Source organism: Varanus komodoensis, unplaced genomic scaffold (genome assembly GCF_004798865.1).
Source record: "Varanus komodoensis strain SLA01 unplaced genomic scaffold, ASM479886v1 scaffold79, whole genome shotgun sequence".
NCBI classification, from domain to species: Eukaryota; Metazoa; Chordata; class Lepidosauria; order Squamata; family Varanidae; genus Varanus; species Varanus komodoensis.
The window spans coordinates 342727-359860 of record NW_025336467.1 but is presented as its reverse complement, the minus strand read 5'-3'; the positions used below and the strand labels follow the sequence as shown (position 1 = coordinate 359860).

The window sequence follows — 17134 nt, the reverse complement described above, 5'->3', positions numbered from 1 at the left end:
GGGGCTTTCACATTGCTCATGTCATGGTGGATCGGCCTCTGGCGGCCAGCAAACCTGGCCTATTTGCAGAGGCACCTTATTCCAGCGCAGTCTATCTGCAAAAGCTAGGCAAGCTGCTAGCGCCTGGGGGAGGGCCGGGCTCCCCGCCTGATCCAACCCGGGCATTTCTCAGCTCCTTAATGGCACCATCTATAAATCGGCCGTCTGAGCCCCTTCGGCCCGACCTCCCCCCCGCCACGCCAGCCTTCCCCTTCTGCTCATTTGTTACAGCTTTTTGCTTCCTCTTGGAATTTGCTGGCCCCTCCAGTTCTTTCTTCTGGCTGCTCGGCCTGCACCGATGGGAGGATTTATGGGCAGCTTCAGGTGCGGCTGGCCAGCTGCCAGGGAGCTGTCTGCGCTTCTCTCCCGGCTCGCTTCTGCCCCTTTTTTCCTCCTTTTAACGAGAGCTCATAAGTCTGGGCTCTGACAAATGGGAACTGCCGTGGCAGAAGCCTTTGGGGTTATCACCTTGGCCTGCTGATGGATCTTTATCTCTCCCCCTCCCCCACCCGCTTCTTTCCCTCCCCCCCTCCCTCCCTCCCTTCCCCGCAGGCTGGGACCCTCCCCTTAAATTAAGACCCCTTGGCCCAACCCAGCAGGTGCCTTTTTAATGCCACTGAAGCCTCCGCCTCCCCCCTTCGCGAGTTCCCCTGCGGCAGGCAAGCTTCGCTTCGAGCAGAGAAAGGCCACGGCATTCGCATGGACTCGGTGGTCGAGGCGGCTGCGTGCCCTTGCTTGCTCCCACCCCCCAGTTGAGCGCTTTGGGGGCTTGAACCGCTGAAATGATTGCCTTTGGCCTACCAACCCCCTCCCCTCAAAGCTCTTCAGGCTGCGATCGTTTTTAACTTCACTGGTCGGCATCAATCGCTTCTGATCAACTGCGCATGACATGGCTGGGTTAAAAGAACTGTACTGGCTCCGGGTCATTTATTTATTATATTTATATCCCGTCTTTTCATCTCACCTGGTTTGCTGCTGCTGTTGACATTCAAAGCCCTAACAATTTGGGATGCAGATACCCAGTGCGCTGTGTTCCCCTATTTGCTCTTATCCCTGCTGTGCCTTAAGAACTTCTGCAAAAGTCTGCTCATGAGCAACAGAGTGTCATCTGGGACTTCTTGATGGTAGCACCCCAACTGCTGGAATGGCTTTCCCATGTGCGCTTTGTGTGGAGGAAACTGGCACACTCCAAACAAGCTCCTCTTGAAACGTATTTCTTCATGTGGGTTCGTCCTGCCGTGCACGGCCATCTGAACTTTTGATGACAGTGGTGTTATGCTTATGTTTTGTTTAATGTCATGCAATATGGCTGCCTTGACCCTCTGAACTTGGAGGGTTAAGAGCACCCGCTGGAAGGTGGCTAGGATGTGTCTAGCCCCATAAAATGCTTAGGGAGCCAGCTCTTCCCCTCTTTGAGAGGAAAACTGGCTGACAAACCCCCAAAATTTTATTTATTTATTTATTTATTAAAACATTTCTATGCCGCCCCTTGCCGGAGCCTCGGGGCGGCTTACAACGTCAAATAAAATACACAATAAATTAAAACCATAACAATTAAAATATATACAGTAGAATAAAATAAGCCGCCCTGGCCAAATAAAATTCAATAATATTAACATTTAAAATGCTGCTTAAATAAAAAGGTCTTCGCCTGGCGCCGAAAAACAAATAACTACGGCACCAGGCGGACCTCTCTGGGGAGCGCATTCCATAGATTGGGCGCCACTGCAGAGAAAGCCCTCCTCCGAGTACCCACCCTCCTAATTTCCTTCACTGAGGGCTCCTGGAGGAGGGCCTCTCCCGCTGATCTCAAGGGGTGGCTGGGCATATATGGATGTAAGCGCTCCTTCAGGTAACCAGGAACCAAAGGAACCAAAATTCCTTGGAAAGGCCCCTTGTTTTCCTTCCCTGTGGCCTTTGCCAGCACCAAAGAGATTTCTCAGCCTTCGTAACCAGTGAATGCAGGAAGCTGTAAGTTTGGACCAGGTGCTTCTAAGACCAGGACAGCACCTCCAACCTCAGAAAGCATTTCTGAGCTCAAAGCTGAAATCCCAGCCTCCTATTTCCCGCCCCCAACAATATTGGGGGACCCTAGGTGATGCCGTACTAATCTGCATTTTCCAAACATTGCTGTACTGCATTTTAACACAAACCATTTAGGGCTTTCAATGTATTAAGTGAAAGAAACACGTTCCCTGAATAATGGCAGCCCTGCAAGGTAGATCTCAGGATTAGCAGCGAGGTAAGTTAAAGCCTGAGAGGCCTGATGAATCTTCCACGTCTGTCCGCACACCTCCCTTCTCATTGGAGAAGCTGCTTTCAAATGTCTCGCAGGACAGAAGTAACAGCTGCCTGTAGAAATCAGGGATTTTGTTATAACTGTGACACTAGCTTGGGGGGGGGGATTTTCCCTTTGCATTTTCTCACAAATTGACCAAAATTAGCACTTGCCAAACTAACACTTGAACTGGAACACACGTTACCTTGTGAGTTTCCCTTGCTTAAGAGTTTTGCAATTCATGTATCAGATCAAAACTTTTGTGCATGAAAATAGTGTTTCGAAGTATACTCATTAGAGAAAATGCCTTGCTCAAACTGCATGCAAAAATGTGTGTTTTTGCACACAGGAAACCGGAGGAATAGCTTCCCTGACCCTCTTTAAAAATAAAACATTTTATAAGCTGATGCGGAAACAGGACAGAATGCATGTGTTACTGGAAGCAAGACTCTGGTAACCAAAACATTTTGTCTACTCGCCTTGTCGAGAGATGGCAGCAAAGTCAGAAGTTTGTGTTTTTTCAGTCTTGTGCCTTATTTTCATTTTTAATGGCTGTGTGTGCTGGGGATGATGTGAAGTGTTATCTAGTACATCTGTGGGAAACCAGGGTAAGGGCACTGAATGAAAGCGTTTTCCAAAATACCCTCTTCTAGCAGCTGTGCAAAAATGAAGTCAGTTGACTGCATACTGCAGGCCAAGAAGGGTGGGGGGCGGGTTCTTTGACAGGGGTCTTTAGGGTTGCAAAGCACCCCACTAAAGGCACCCCACCCTGCAAAGCACCCAGTGTTAATCCTGGCAAGGACTGGTTGCAGTTTTTGCTGTGCCGTGTATTCCCATCCTTTCCATTGCCGCTGAAAGTCCGGCAGAGGCTGGATTGGCTTCCTTGTCTCCCAATTTCCCTCTTTGGAAATGCCTCCCCACGTTCATTAAGTGGAGGGATTTCTGCCACATGTTTTAGGGGTGAAGGGGAATGTGGATGCTGAAATGCTAGTGAGAAGGGGAGGGAGAAGGAAGTGTGGTGCAGTGGTTAGGGTTTAGGGCTGGGACTCGGGAGATCTGGGTTCCTGTCTCCACTGAATGGACTCACTGGGTGGCTTTGGGCCAGTCCCAGATTCTCAGCCCAGCCTACCTCACAGGGTCATTGTGAGGATAAGGTTGGGAGGAGGAAATTATGTCACCTGTGCCGAGTAATGTGGATTAAAGGCTACCTCCCCCGAGTTGGGGTCTCCCAGTAGGTTTGGACTGATGGCCCATTTCCCCCAGGAAGCCAAGGCCAAGCAGACTGGGCTTGCTGGAGTATAACGGTGTGGTCAGAACCACGGACACTGCTATGCCCCGTGGCTTCCAAGCCAACAGATTCCTTATAGCAGAAACCTTTGTGAGCTCCAGGCCACGCCATCCTTTAAGCCCCCTGCCCCAAAACTCTTTTTTGTCTCTTCTCATGCTACCCAGGGCAGCGGCCCAGACTGAGCTAAGAAGGGCTGACCACTTAGCCAGAAATTCTCCAGACCCTGCTGCATTCAGAAAGGTTATCGAAAAGCACGTACTGGGGCTCACAAACTTCCCAAAGATGCACACTAAATTTGGGAAATGTTTCGGTGCAAGTGAGGAAGACAACGTTTTAAACACTCAGCTTAAATTGGGAAGATCCTCTCATTAAGTCTGCATTTTAAAAATCTCCTGCTTTAAATAAAAGATTAGAAAAGAAAAATGGCAGAAAGACTGTCAAGGCACTGCTAAGGGTTTCATGCAAACTCACACTGAACTACCATTTGGAAAACTGGATTGTGGCTGATCTTTGTCAGGTGTTTAGGGTTTTGGGTGGGGGGGCGGCGTGGAGGACAGCCACAACAAAGCCTCATGCCTGTGGAGGGCTTTTTATTATTTAAGAAGGTGTGGGAATAGGAGGAGGAGGCTGACGGGTGTTCACTCCTCTTTACAAGAGGAAAGAAGAAGATGGGAACAGGAGAAGGTGGTGGGGAAGGGAACGAGACGCCTTGGGAAGCAGCATGATCATTTTTCATACTGCGAGCGTTAAAGTGCCACTAAATTGAACATTAACGAGCACGAGTGAACTGAAGGTTGCTTTCCCCCCAGGACTGGCTGCCCATCAGTGCATTAGAAAGCAGAATCCATTACCGCAGGCCCCAGGAGAGAATTAAATCTTTCCCAGAAAGGGGCGACTGCCAACATCTCTCCTGCTTCCCTGTCTGGATCTCTCCCCCCACCCTCCTTTCTCTCCCCATTTATTTTTCGGGGAGGTCTGCATGTGCTTTCATGTCTCTGCTTTTTCATTTGTGTGTGTGTGTGTGTGTGTGTGTGAGAGAGAGAGAGAGAGAGAGAGAGAGAGAGAGAGAGAAGGGCGGGGGGACACACGCTCTCAAAATAAGATGCAAGCAGCTGAAATCGCAACAGGGACCCCATGCGTGGCCACACCTGCTCTTCTGTGTCGGGCACACTTGCTGTGCACATATGGGGGAAGAAAGCACCCCTTCTCCCAAGGGGGGGGGCTGTGCCTGCTTAGCGGGTGTTGAGCAGGTTTTGTAGTGGAGCGTGGCTGGGATGGAACGGGGTGCCCCCCTTTGCTTCCACAAGGGTGGAAGGAAAGAACCATCTGGACAGCTGTTTACATTAAGCTGAAAAGTATAAAAGCTGGAATTTGGGGTGCTGTGGGGCCTGAGCTTTATTTCTTCTAGGCCGGTACTTTGGGTCTGACTGGCAGTAGGTTTTAGGCAAGGGTTGTTCCTGGCCTTGTCGGAAGCAGCGCTCCGAGCCTGAACCAGGGGCCTTCTGTGAGGGATGCCAGCCTCGTGACCACAGCTGATTTCCTATAGTGTTGTTTTGTGTGTGCGTGTGCGCATGTGTTTTCTCTTTGCTCTCCACCCTTTCAGACAGAGATCGCCAAGCGACTCAACGTCATCTGTGCCCAGCTCATCCCATTCTTGTCTCAGGAGGTAAGTGTGTCCCATTTCGTAGTAGTATAGCTTATTGTGCCCCCTTCAATCTGCAGCTTGTCCTGGGAAATGGGGGAATCTAGAATCTTAGATGAGTCTCGCTACAAACTGGATGTCAGCATTCATATGAGTGGGCCCTGCAACACAATTGGTGCCAGCCAGCCAAGCCCTTTCCCATGTTACTCCATTCCATTCCCTTCCCCTCAAAAGATGCAGCGAGTGTCAAGGCACAGCCATGCTGAGCTATTTAGGGTTTTCCATTACCCATTAGGGTTTTTCTCTCCTTTTCTGGCACTTCTGCGAACTTTGAGGTTCTGCCAAGCCGGCTAATGCACATGATTGTGGTCACAGTGCCATAAAAATGGAACTGGAGTTAAGGACTGTCCAGATGGGGGCTGGAGGGTCCTTAGGGAGGGAGGTAGCAATATTTGGAGCTCTTGAACTTGGGAACGAGACTGGAGATAAGCAAGCATTTCGTTGGCAAATGATTTCTGTTTGCTATCTTGGATGCAAACAGGAGAGCAAGTTTGCAAATTCCTAAACATGTATTTGCCCTTGGAAAAGTCTGCATTTTGTGTCTTACTCTACAGAGAGAAAGTGTGTATTTTGGGTGTGTGTTTAAAATGTGCTTTTTTGAAATGGCTCCTTGTCCAGTTGGTGTGAAATGAAAATGTGTGGAAACACACACATGAAATGGGAGAGGCACAAGTTGGTTTGCTTCCCCATCCCTAAACAGCACATGAAGGTGTGTGGGATTACGGCACGGTATGGGGCAGACTGTTGCTGAGCAGTTTCCCCCCCTCTCTGGCCATATTATAACCCCTGAATCTGATTAGTGGAAGATTCTGGGGCTGACAAAGAGGACTTCACACAGTGCAAAGCTTAAACGGTGGAACTCCCTGCCACAAGAGTGATGGCATTAAAGGGGCAACTGGACCATCCATGGAGGAAAACGTGGCCACACGCCTGACGTGTGGGGGAGACAAGCAGGCGGTGCTAATGCACAAGTGTCTTGGTTGTGAGCGTGTTCATTTGGCCACTAGAACCGAGTGCGGGACCAGAATGGCTGTTACACTACTGTGATCGCACGGATCGTGGACAGTATGGCGGACATGAGAGGCGTGGAGGAAGGGCTTGGACCTTGTGATGGGCCACGGGGTCCGTTGATGGAGATGACACAGTGCCCCTTGTCCCTGTAGGAGCTGAGACGCATTTTGCCCCTGCCCCAGACTGCAGGATTCAACCTCACGTCTGACCGGTTAAAACACAAATCCTTTTTGACAAAGGGGACTGGACGTTACTTAAAACATCCCGTAGTCCCATAAAAAACCGGACTGCTGAAACGTGCATTCAAGCAGTCCCCCATTTTAAACCCCAAACTCCAAACAAGTTTGTCATATGGCACTTTCTGGCCTCAGTTGCTGCCCTGTAAAACCGGTGGACTGTGGTTTGAAACAAAAAAAGCACAGCGCAGGAGCAATTAAAACAGTAGGACAAAGCCAGGAATTTCATCAGTGGCTAATAGCTTTAATTGCTGGTAGCTCGGATAGATGATTCTGCCGGAGAAAGGCAAGAGGGGCCGTATATGTGGGTGAGAAGTCCACTTCTCAAGATGGAGCAAAAACGGGTGGGGGGTGGGTTATGGCTGGTAGCCAGGCCTCCCCAGTATGCTACCTTTACGTGCAATTTTGGACGATTTATTTATTTATTTTATTTATTAAAGCATTTATATGCCGCCCCATTTGCTGAAGCCTCGGGGCGGCTTACAACATAATAAAAATTACAATAGTCACAATATAAAATATAAGATAACAATATAAAATAAATAACAATATAAAAGATTCATCTCCCCGGTTCACGATTCATCTCCCCAGGATGGGGCATCTTCTTTCTGTGTCATCTCTTTCCCAAGAAACCCCTGGCAGGAAAGAAGCCACAGATTTCAGTAGCCAGTGGCTTGTAGTCCCCCAGGTTGCAAGGAATGTCTGAAAGCAGCTCCCCGTTTTTGTTCCAGTTTGAGGAAACCTTTCGCCATGTTTATCATGTGTGGGTATTGGGAGTATCTTTGGTTGATGATGCTGTTTGAAATAGAGCTTTCATATTCAGGGGCAGTGTACCTATCTTTCATTTCATGTCTACACTCCCTAGGAGTTTCATAGAGAACAGGATTCTGATGAGTCAGTCTCTCCTCTTCCTTCCTCTCTAAGCCTAATAGCCATCTTTTAGGTCCTCCAAGTCAAATTATATACCACTTGTGAATGTTCTACTTTGCATCTGGCTCTGAATTTCATTCCATTCTACTTTATGGTTCCTTCCCTTTTTAAGTGGTTAAGTAGCTCTCACAACACCATCTGTGCACCAGACAGAACTGTTAGCAGGTTGGGGGAAAGCACTGTGGTTTGCAGAAATGCAGAATAATTCTGGGGGAGGAAGCCTCTTAAGGGAGGGGAAACCGCCTTGAAACAACTCCTTGAGGACTAGTGCTGAAGCTGACCGATCTGACAGGTGGGGGTGAAGGGAAACTGGGATGGGCATGGAATGGAGTGTGGTGGAGGAGGGCCTGGCCGGCGGCTGGCTGGTGGGAGCAATGAGCTGGAGAAATAAAGGTTGCAGGCCATTTGCGTCTTTCCTAATGTGGGTTTAGACGCATCCAGAACAGCAGCAAATACTAACTTCATCTGTTTGGTGGGGGGGGTGTTGCTCTGTTCCTCCTTCCCAGCATCAGCAGCAGGTTGTCCAGGCGGTAGAACGTGCGAAGCAGGTGACTATGGCAGAACTGAACGTGGCAATTGGGGTATGTGGACCCTCCTGTACTCTTGGTGGAGTCCCAAATCTATCTACCTACCTACCTACCTACCTACCTATCTATCTTCAAGCCTTTTCCTACCTAGAGATGCAACCCTTCACCCCACCCCACCCTGTTCTGGTCTCCTGTGGAGAGGCTCCTCCTTGTGATCTTTTTGCCCCCCTTCCTACCTTGGATCCCCCCATAGATGTGGGATACTGTGGGCGTTACTCCTGTACAGGCCTAACAGGCCATGCAGTTCTGCTTTGAAATACCAGAGCCTGAAATGTGGCTGGATGGAAGGCGTAACGCATCAGACGTGAGCTTGGCACTCAGAGCTGAACCTGTTCTGCAGAGAAGACACTTGTGCGTGTGTGTGTGTGTGGGGGGGGGGGGGGGGCGAGAGTCCCTCATGTGAAATGTTTTGTCTATGGCTGCCACATCGGGTTGCTCATTAACCGTGTCCCAGCTAATGTGGACGTGGCATGACCCCCAGGAATTGCAGCTCGTGCCTGCCAGCTTTTGCAGTCGCCGTGCCCGGCAACCAATCTCGCCTGGCCGTCTCCCTCCGCCCCGTGCTGGCGTTCCGAGTGGTGCAGAAATCTGGCATTGCTCGTGTTTTCTCTGGCTGGAGGGGCTCCCGTGTTTGCTTCCTTGCCTCGCTTCCTTGAGATCTTAGCGCAAAAGCATGGAAACTCGGGAAGGAGGAGGACCAGGTGTATAGGACTTGGGGATCTGCTCCGTGCTGCCTTCAGCGCATTGTCCGGAGGCCCCTTAACCAGGGGGGATGGAGCCACGCGCTGTCTGGATTTGATCTGGCGGGCCTGGTGTTTTAAGCAATTTCTGGAAGGCTGGAAGGGACGTGGCTCCCGTGTGGTTTGTGTCCAGGGCCAGAACCGGGTGGACAGCTGAAATTTTGGCAACAGCGTGCCGTTAGCAGGGACCAAGCCCACCTGGGGTACCTTTCCCGTTGCACCCTTTCCGGTTTCCGTCCCTCCATCCCACGCCACGCACAACTGCTTCTCAGTCCTCTGTGGCCACGGCGCATGCTGATCCCTCACTGGTCTGTCTCTGCACGCACAGTTCCAAACCAGGCTTGCTCATGTGCAGTTCTCAAGTGTGGTTGTACTTGGCGCTTCCAGCTCTCAGATCCACGGATGGTGTTGGTTTCGTGGCAAAAACAGAGCTCCACGTGGGGCATAACTTGAACTCATATCCGCATGCTCGCATGTGCCTGCACGGAGCATCGGGACGGGCCCTTGTTAGGCGTTGCACTGCCCTGTGAGAAGTGGAAGACCAGGGGTGTGGGACCAGATCATTTTCTGGTTTTTGAATGTACTGGGGTTTTTGGCCTCTGCTTGGAGCATTTGTTTTTATTGGAAGCATGTTTGCAGAAATAAGGAGGATAGGGACCCTTCTGAATGCTTGCACCCTTACACAAGTGAGCTTTTATTGCCAAGCTTTGCCCTGAAGTATGCCTCCTCTGTCAACATCATGGGAAACGCTTTCCTTAAGGACTGGAAACTTGGCTGTGTCCATTTGTTTCCAAGTGGAAAAACTGAGGTGCTCTCTGTGCCGTTCCCAAGGCTTGCAGTGCAGTGACAGAATATGGAGATGCAGAGAGAAAACGTACAAAGTTCCTGCTGGGTTAGAAGCTTCTTAATCATAGTTCTGCTGGATGTAATTACTTCATGGAAAAGAGGATTCAAGAAGAGATGGAGTGGAGATGGTATTAAAGTGGTAGAAGGTTGCGGGTATGCGTGCCATAAAAGTGAGGGAAGGGAACAGTTGTGTAGGGAGAGCAAAGAGGATTGTGGCAGCATGAGTTAACTACCAAAGGAAATTCTGGGCTGTAGTTTTTAATTTTTTGCACGTCCTTCCTCCTCCTCCTCCTCCTCCTCTTCTTCCCCTTTTGGAGACCGAACAGTGATATTTAATTTAAAAGGCTGGGGAAAAGAGAAGCTGACCCATTTTCTTCGGCTCTGTCGAAACCGGTGTGCTTAAAAATAAAGGAAATTAAAATGAAGCGCAGAGAGCGGAAGAGAGAGACTTCCTTCCTACAAGAAGATTTTCCCCTCGATCAGCTTGCGCCCCACCTTTGTGCCACTCTCCACCCCCCCCAAGCAATTGTGCTGTCTGGCACCCCGAGAAAAGATGGGAGATGGGAAGGGGGGGTCCTCATTCAGCTACACACCTTAAGAGCCTTTTTGTGTTGTTTGACAAGCACACTACAGTCTGACACTGCTTTGCAATGAGAGGGGATGTATAGTAGGGAAATTTGCTCCCATGGGTGTTCTGGGCGGGGGAGAACTCAGTGGGCTTCCAGGACTCCGTGGACCCCCACACCCTTGCTCACAAGTACATGCCCTTGACCTGTTCAGAACCTGGGATGTAGAAATCCCAGGTGTGTTGCTCTTAGAATAGGTCAGGGAGGAAGACAGTGCCGGAGTGCTGAGTTTAAGCGTTTCCGTTCCCAGGGAACATTTGCACGATGCATTAGAAGCTTCCCACTCTCTTCAGAATCCTCATAGCAATCCAGTAAGGTAGACCAGGAGAAGGAGGATGGCAACCCTCCCGCAGTTTGGATCAAAGAGGAGACTGTGACTGAGAAAATACTGAGCTTGTGGCCTGAGCAGGATTGGGGCATTTTAGGGTGGGATGTGCAACCAGGCACCCTGGAGGGTTTCCCTACAGCTGGTTGAGGCTGGCCTGTAGGGGTTTTTTTAGGATTTCAGGCCAGAGTGCTTTCCAGCCCTACCTGCCAATGTGGGAGGTTGAGCTTGGAACTTCTTTAGCCCCCTCCCAAGTACTCCAAACCGGACACGCTCCAGACCAGCACCATTGGAACCTGGGTCTTTTGGGCCCCGGTGACCCGGGACTTTATTGCTGTGCTTTCCTGTGGTGTCTCTCTCCGTCTCCCTCTTTGTAATATTTTTCTCTCTCCTACTAGCATCAGCTCCAGGCTCAGCACCTCCCGCACCATGTGCCGCCGATCCCGCTGACCCCGCACCCGTCCGGCATGCAGTCGGCCAGCATGGCCACCCTTGGCGGGGCCTCGGGGCTGCTGGCGCTCTCCGGAGCACTGGGCAGCCAAACTCAGCTCATGGCGAAGGATGAGAGAGGGGTGCTCGACTCGGATCACAGAGGTAAGGGTGTGTGTGTGGATTTGGCCAGGCTGGAGCTGCTGGGTGTTCCCATGCTGAGATTTCCGCCTCGGTCAGGGCAGCCCAGAGGCCTCCAGGGAGCAGGGTGGAAGGGAACAGCCAAGCCCTGTTGCTTGTCCTCTGGATGGTACGCAAGGATAGACTGAGCCTGTACAAGGAGGCTCCTTTTAGCCATCATGACTAAACAGCCCCTGGGCACGAAACACATCTTCCAGTCCCGACTGACCTGTCTACTTCACACAGCCTTCCCAAAGCTAGTTTCCCTAGATGAGTTGGAATACAGCTCCCTTCACTGCCAGCAAGCAAGGGGTGTTGGAATGCAGCTCCCTTGGAGGGCCCCAGGCTCCGATGATTAAGGAAGATGGGATTAAATACCCAAAAGCACAGGGGGGATTCTGGATTGGCATGGTTCCACTCTTGGTTGCTTCTTAGTTAGTTGCCTGTGGTTTCTTGGTTAGTCGCTTAGAACTGCCGTTGCTCACCAGAGGTGACTACAGGCATAATCTTTGTGATGCAGTGAGCCTGAGAGCCAGAAACACCTTTCTGCCCGGCATTCAGTTTGCCATTTCAAATCCGTGTGTGTGCATTGCTTGGTGGGCGGAAGGGACGCCATGCCTCTGTTTTTAATACTAAAAAATCTCTCTCTCTCCTTCATCCTTGCCCTGTTGCTGGTCTGTGTTGCCATGGCGACCAGAGAGAGACCCGGGTCCTGTAAGTGTCCCCCCCCCCCACTGCTTTTTTCCTTTCCATTTCTTGCATTTCCTCCTCTGCTTTCCCCGCCTCCGTCACATTCCTTCCTCCTGCCTCCTCTCCCGAGGTCAGTTGGCTGGGTGCTCATCTTAGCTCCATATTTTTTAAAAAGCTGCTTTTTATGGGTTTTTCAGGGGAGCCACCTGGGAAGAGAAGCCTGTACCAGATCGTTGCTGCAGTCTCAGTGTGGAGTCCTGTCCCCCTTTCCCCCAGGGGGCTTGTTTATTTTTGGCTGGGGAGGGGGCGGGAACCCCACTGAGCTGGAAGCTGTCGCAGGGACACCTGGGGTGTGTCTTGGACCTACCCCGCCAGGCTGTTAAGAGGAAGAGTCCAGAGTGGTATGGCAGAAAAAGCTGCAGATGTTTCACCTGGAAAAGAGATGCAAACCTTATGGCAGACTGAGAAGAATCCTGATTTAGCATCCCACCCAAAACAGATGGCAGCTTAAGACCTGGGTGGAAGTCAGTTGTTAATTCTTTGCTCCAATGCTGGGGCATTTGAGCCCTGGAGTACTTCCCCCGTGCCCACCCTGTAGCAAGAGCATTTTGGAGTCTAAGCAGAGAACCTTCCCTGCCCCCACTCTGTTCCTCGCCAAACCCCTTACATTTAGCAGTTATTTCTGGCTTTTGTGCAGATGTTTTCCTCACCCAAGAAGGTTTACAATGCCCCATTTAAAGCTTGACTCCTCTTGAGAAGAGTTCCAAAGCAGAATCCTTGCCTGCTGGGTTTGTTGTTATTTGAGCAGGCCCCTCTTTGTCTTTGGACTGACCTGCCACTAGAAAATGGCCCCCAAAATATCAAACACGGCCCTCGGGATGGGAACAGTTCAGCACCCAGTGAATCAGTTTTGTGGCCGACTTGCTCTTTCATCAGCTAGTTTCTTCTAACATTCAGTGAACATCTGTCCACCCGTGGCGGAAGTGCTCGCCCGTTCCCCTTGTAGGGAGAGGGGAACACAGAAAGGGGTCCTTTGTCTTCTCCTGCATGACCACCCCATCTCAGCCTCCTTTTCCACAAGCTAAGCACCGCCTGTTCCTTCCACGTGGCCCCCAGGAGCTGTTTCCCTCTGAGCTCTGTCTGCATGTGATTTAACGTTTTCCCCTCACAACTGGGCACAGAACTCCAAGATGAACTCTGGTTAGCCTGAAACACAGCAGAGTGGTAATTTTTCATGGTTCCATTAATGCTGCCCACAATTGTATTGGCCCTTTTTGCAGCTGCCTTGCATTGCTGGCTCAGTTTTTGAGCTACCATTTCTCTCTCTCCCTGTCCCAGAGTTCCTTAGCGCTATCGAATGGAGAAAGGATGCGGGCCATTTCGGAGTACCTGAATAGCAGCAAAAAGAGGAAATCCGAAGACAAAGAATACGCCACAGACTATGTATGTTTTTCTGTCCCACATTGGGAATGAGAGCCGAGCCCTGGGATCTTAGGAATGGGGAGTAGGAGTTGTGTGAGGCTCAGCACCACCGGGGTACCTGTCCAGGTGTGGGAATAGTCATACCTGGAATGCTTTTATTTTACCAATGTGGGTTTTAGGCCACCTTTCAAGGCAGTGTCCATGATAAGAATAGATAATGCAGATGAGAAATATACATGCATTTGGCAAAAGGACTGTTAAAAGTAGATGATACCAATTAAACATTTAGTCTGCTGACTTAAGTTTTGCAGAGAAGGAGCCTGAGGTGTTTCCATTTGGAAGGGACTCGCTCCTATCTTCTTTTCACAAGCTGCCCTCTTAAACTGTGTTGCAGTTTGATCTGGTCAGAGAGAGAGAAAGGCACAGAACCCTGTGGTTTGAGCATGCTGGAAGATGTGGGCTTTTTCGTTTTGTCTGAACTTGCCTAGATTGCGCACAAATATTTCTATAAATCTCTTTTCTGGTATTTCTTCAGGGGAGCGACGGCGACAAAAGTGAGGACAACTTGGTGGTTGATGAGGTCTGTATTTAGTGGCTGGCTACTTGTGAGCAAGCATGGTGGATTGTGTGTGTTGTGCGAAGGCTTAAGCGGTGTTGACTGGGCCAATGTAGGCCACCTCTGCCCTGGTTCTGGACAGAGGCGACGTTTGCAGATTATGAGTGGCGGGTGCCAGGCTGAGCCCTCATGCAATATTTTATTGGGATGTGAAACCCAGCTTGGTTTTCGTGCATCGAAGAGTGTTGCATGTTAAGCGATACAAAACCCCTGCTCCAAACCTGTGTTTAACCATCTCTCAGTCCAGATGTTATTGAGTTGTGTCAGACCTGGCGGCTTCTTAAGGAGTTGTGTGGTACACTCTTGTGAACTCTTTTGACTGTTTTGGGAACACCACTGAACACTTTCCTCATGAGGTCTAGAAACTTGTTTTAAAAGGCACAATGAAAGCGGCACTTTTTAGGTATCTGAACTCTGTGCTTTTGGGTTCGAAAGGATTGCAATGTTCTCCGTCATATTCGCACACGTGTATGGACTGTGTACAGATAACAAACAGAGAGGCAATCCAGGAAGCAAAAAGAGTTATCTGTCTTCTCTGTGCACTTAGACTGTTAGTTGCCAAGTTGCGATGGGAGGCAGTCAGTGGGCGCTCTGCTGCTTATAGGAAATGGTCATCCCATTTAATAAGAAGCAGCTGTCTTTATATCAGATCAGGCAATTAGTCTTTCTGGATCAAGAGAGCTTCACCAGCTAGTTCCCAGGGCCATAAGCATGGTTTTATTTTCTCTCAACTGTGCTTCCTTCCCTCTTCAAAAAAATCACACCCTGGGATGTCATTCAGGTTCCTGACTCCTGGCAAAACAGAGCAGAGCAGGGCAAGCAGCCCCAGCTGGTCAAGGGCCTTCTGGGATGCACGCAGCCGTGATCCCAGAGAGCAAACAGGACTTTGGCAGAAGAGTTCGGTGTGGGAAGTCCAGAACATGTCCCCCCTTCTTTTCTCTTTTCTTTCCCCTTAGCCCCACTCCCCACGCACACGCACAATTGTCTTCCTCCTTGTGACACACACGTACTAGTAGGGTTGTGATGCTCACCTTTAGTGAAGATGGGAGAAACAGCCACACGCACACACAACAGTCCCCCAAGCTGGCATTACTAAAGTTGCACAACTAAGGAGACTTCCCAGTGGTGGTGATCCGCAACGACTGTGCAATGTTTGCTTTCTTACGTGAGGGCGATGTGTCCTACACGTGGAAGCCATCGCACGCAAGTGGCCCTGTTACAGGACATGGTGAGAGCGCTGGAGCAGCGATAAAAGAAAACGAGGAGTTTCTAGGCAGAGCGGAGGAGCTGCAACAGCTAAGTTAACCCGAAAGCAAGCTGAGGCAGCAGCAGAGAACCCCAAGGGAAGGGAAAACAGGGAAACTCTGGCAGAGGGTGACAGATAGACCTGGAAGACACTCTGCTCCAGTGGAAGCAGTGGGACTCTCAAACTGCCTTCAGTGACTTGAGGAAGGGACGTGTGAGAATCCCACTGTGAAGGAAGTGCACAGCACCCTGGGTAACTCCGAAAAAGAGACCAAAGGCCAATCAAGCAAGGAAACAGATACTCATGTTTGCAACACCGAAAAGGGAAGAGCCAAGAGTTGTGGGAGATTCCCTGTTGCGGAGGATGGAAAAATATGTGTGTTGTGACAACCTGGAGGATCGCCCAATATGCTGTTTTCCTGGTGCTGAGATTAAAGATGCAACCAGTAAGTTGACGCATCTCCTACCATCCACTGCAAAATACCTCTTGCTTCTAGTGACAGTGCCAGGAGATACTTTGACATCAGACTTCAAAGCTGTAGGGAGGGAAATGAAAAACACTGGAGCCCAGAGAGTCTTCTCCACATTCTTACCAGTAGGTGGAAGAACGTTTAGGAAGAGAAAAGTCCTTTGAGCGATTTGACTACAATAGCGGTGATATAAAGAGAGTTTTGGATTCACAGGTACAGGTGTAGGACATGGAATAGCCAATTCAACTTACAACAACCCAGATTCAGGCTGGATGTCAGGAAAAGCTTCCTTCCTGTCAGAGCAATAGGGCAGTGGAACCAGCTGCCCAGAGAGGTGGTGGGCTCTCCCACACTAGAGACATTCACAAGAACCTGGGCAGCCATCTGATGTAACGTGGTGTCCTGCAACAGCAGGGGGTTGGACCAGATGGCCTTCCTGGCCCCTTCCAACTCCACTATTCTGTGATTCTATGTATGCTAAGTAGGTGCTGTGCCATGCATCTGTGGACTTCCACTAAAAATGGAGATGAAGTTTCTAGTCCTCATGGTTTTGCACAAAGGCTTGAATTAAATAAGGGCTGAAGGAGACATATACCATGGGTTCATTGGCTACAAACCAACTGGCATGCATGCTTCTTTGGGAATAAGCAGCCCCTCGGATAGTAATCTCTTTCTGCTTCCATTTCCTTCCCCCAGGACCCCTCTTCTCCTCACAGCGTTCATTCCTACTCGTCTCGGGAGAACGGGGTTGAGAAACTCCCCCTGCAGAGGAAAGAGGTGGTGCAGCTTAGCCCCACGTCCATGGCTTCCTCCAGCAGTGTCTCCCCCACCCAGACCACCAAGGATGTGGCCACAGTAGGTAACAGCGTCGGGGGGACATTGTGGGGGTCCCAGGCAGCTTTTTTAGGGGTTCTGATTACCGTTCCAGTTACTTTTTGCAAAAGGGGCTGTTCTTGCTTTGCTTCCCCCAAAGTTTGAAACTCGGGGTTTAATTATTCCCGCAAAAGCCGGGACGATGCTAGTCAAGGGATTTTCTGTTTTGGAGTCCTTTCGGTGCTGTAGCAAGAATGTTGGACTGGGGCCAGGGAGGCTGAATGTGCCTAGTGGGTGGGCTGGGAAGAATCAGTTCAAGGACAGCCAGCTATGCAGGTGGCTGAGAAGATAACTCAGGATGTGGAGGAATCCACACAGGCTGGGAACCTGGCAGCTTCCAGAGCTCGGCATCCTGGCAACACGTTGCTTTCTCACATCCTTGAGCCTGCTTTCTCGCCAAGTGCACCCAGGCTTCATGGACCCCACGCCAGGAATCGAGGCCCAGATGGCGTCCTGCTTCTGTCCCAGATGTAGCGGCCCTTGTTTGCGCAAAGGTGGCGGCTCATTCCCAGCCCCCGCCAGAGATGGAGCGAGCCTGCTCCTTCTCTGGGTCATTTCTGCCGTTGTGCCCGATGCAGAGAAGCTTGCTGGTCACACAGCT

General features: G+C 50.4%; 1 protein-coding gene across 5 annotated transcripts in view; it reads left to right on the top strand.

Moving 5' to 3' along the window:
• The window catches only part of LOC123035390 (transducin-like enhancer protein 1), a 40614-nt gene that overhangs the window by 6823 nt on the left and 16657 nt on the right, over nucleotides 1-17134 (top strand). For 3 of the 5 annotated variants that reach the window (XM_044453488.1, XM_044453489.1, XM_044453493.1), the window contains 7 exons: nucleotides 5209-5271; nucleotides 7991-8065; nucleotides 11007-11202; nucleotides 11915-11931; nucleotides 13246-13350; nucleotides 13865-13909; nucleotides 16357-16515. In XM_044453488.1, the coding sequence (XP_044309423.1) occupies nucleotides 5209-5271; nucleotides 7991-8065; nucleotides 11007-11202; nucleotides 11915-11931; nucleotides 13246-13350; nucleotides 13865-13909; nucleotides 16357-16515 (660 nt within the window). The remainder of the gene's footprint in view (nucleotides 1-5208; nucleotides 5272-7990; nucleotides 8066-11006; nucleotides 11203-11914; nucleotides 11932-13245; nucleotides 13351-13864; nucleotides 13910-16356; nucleotides 16516-17134) is intronic. The other 2 variants (XM_044453490.1, XM_044453492.1) reach the window with 2 other exon arrangements.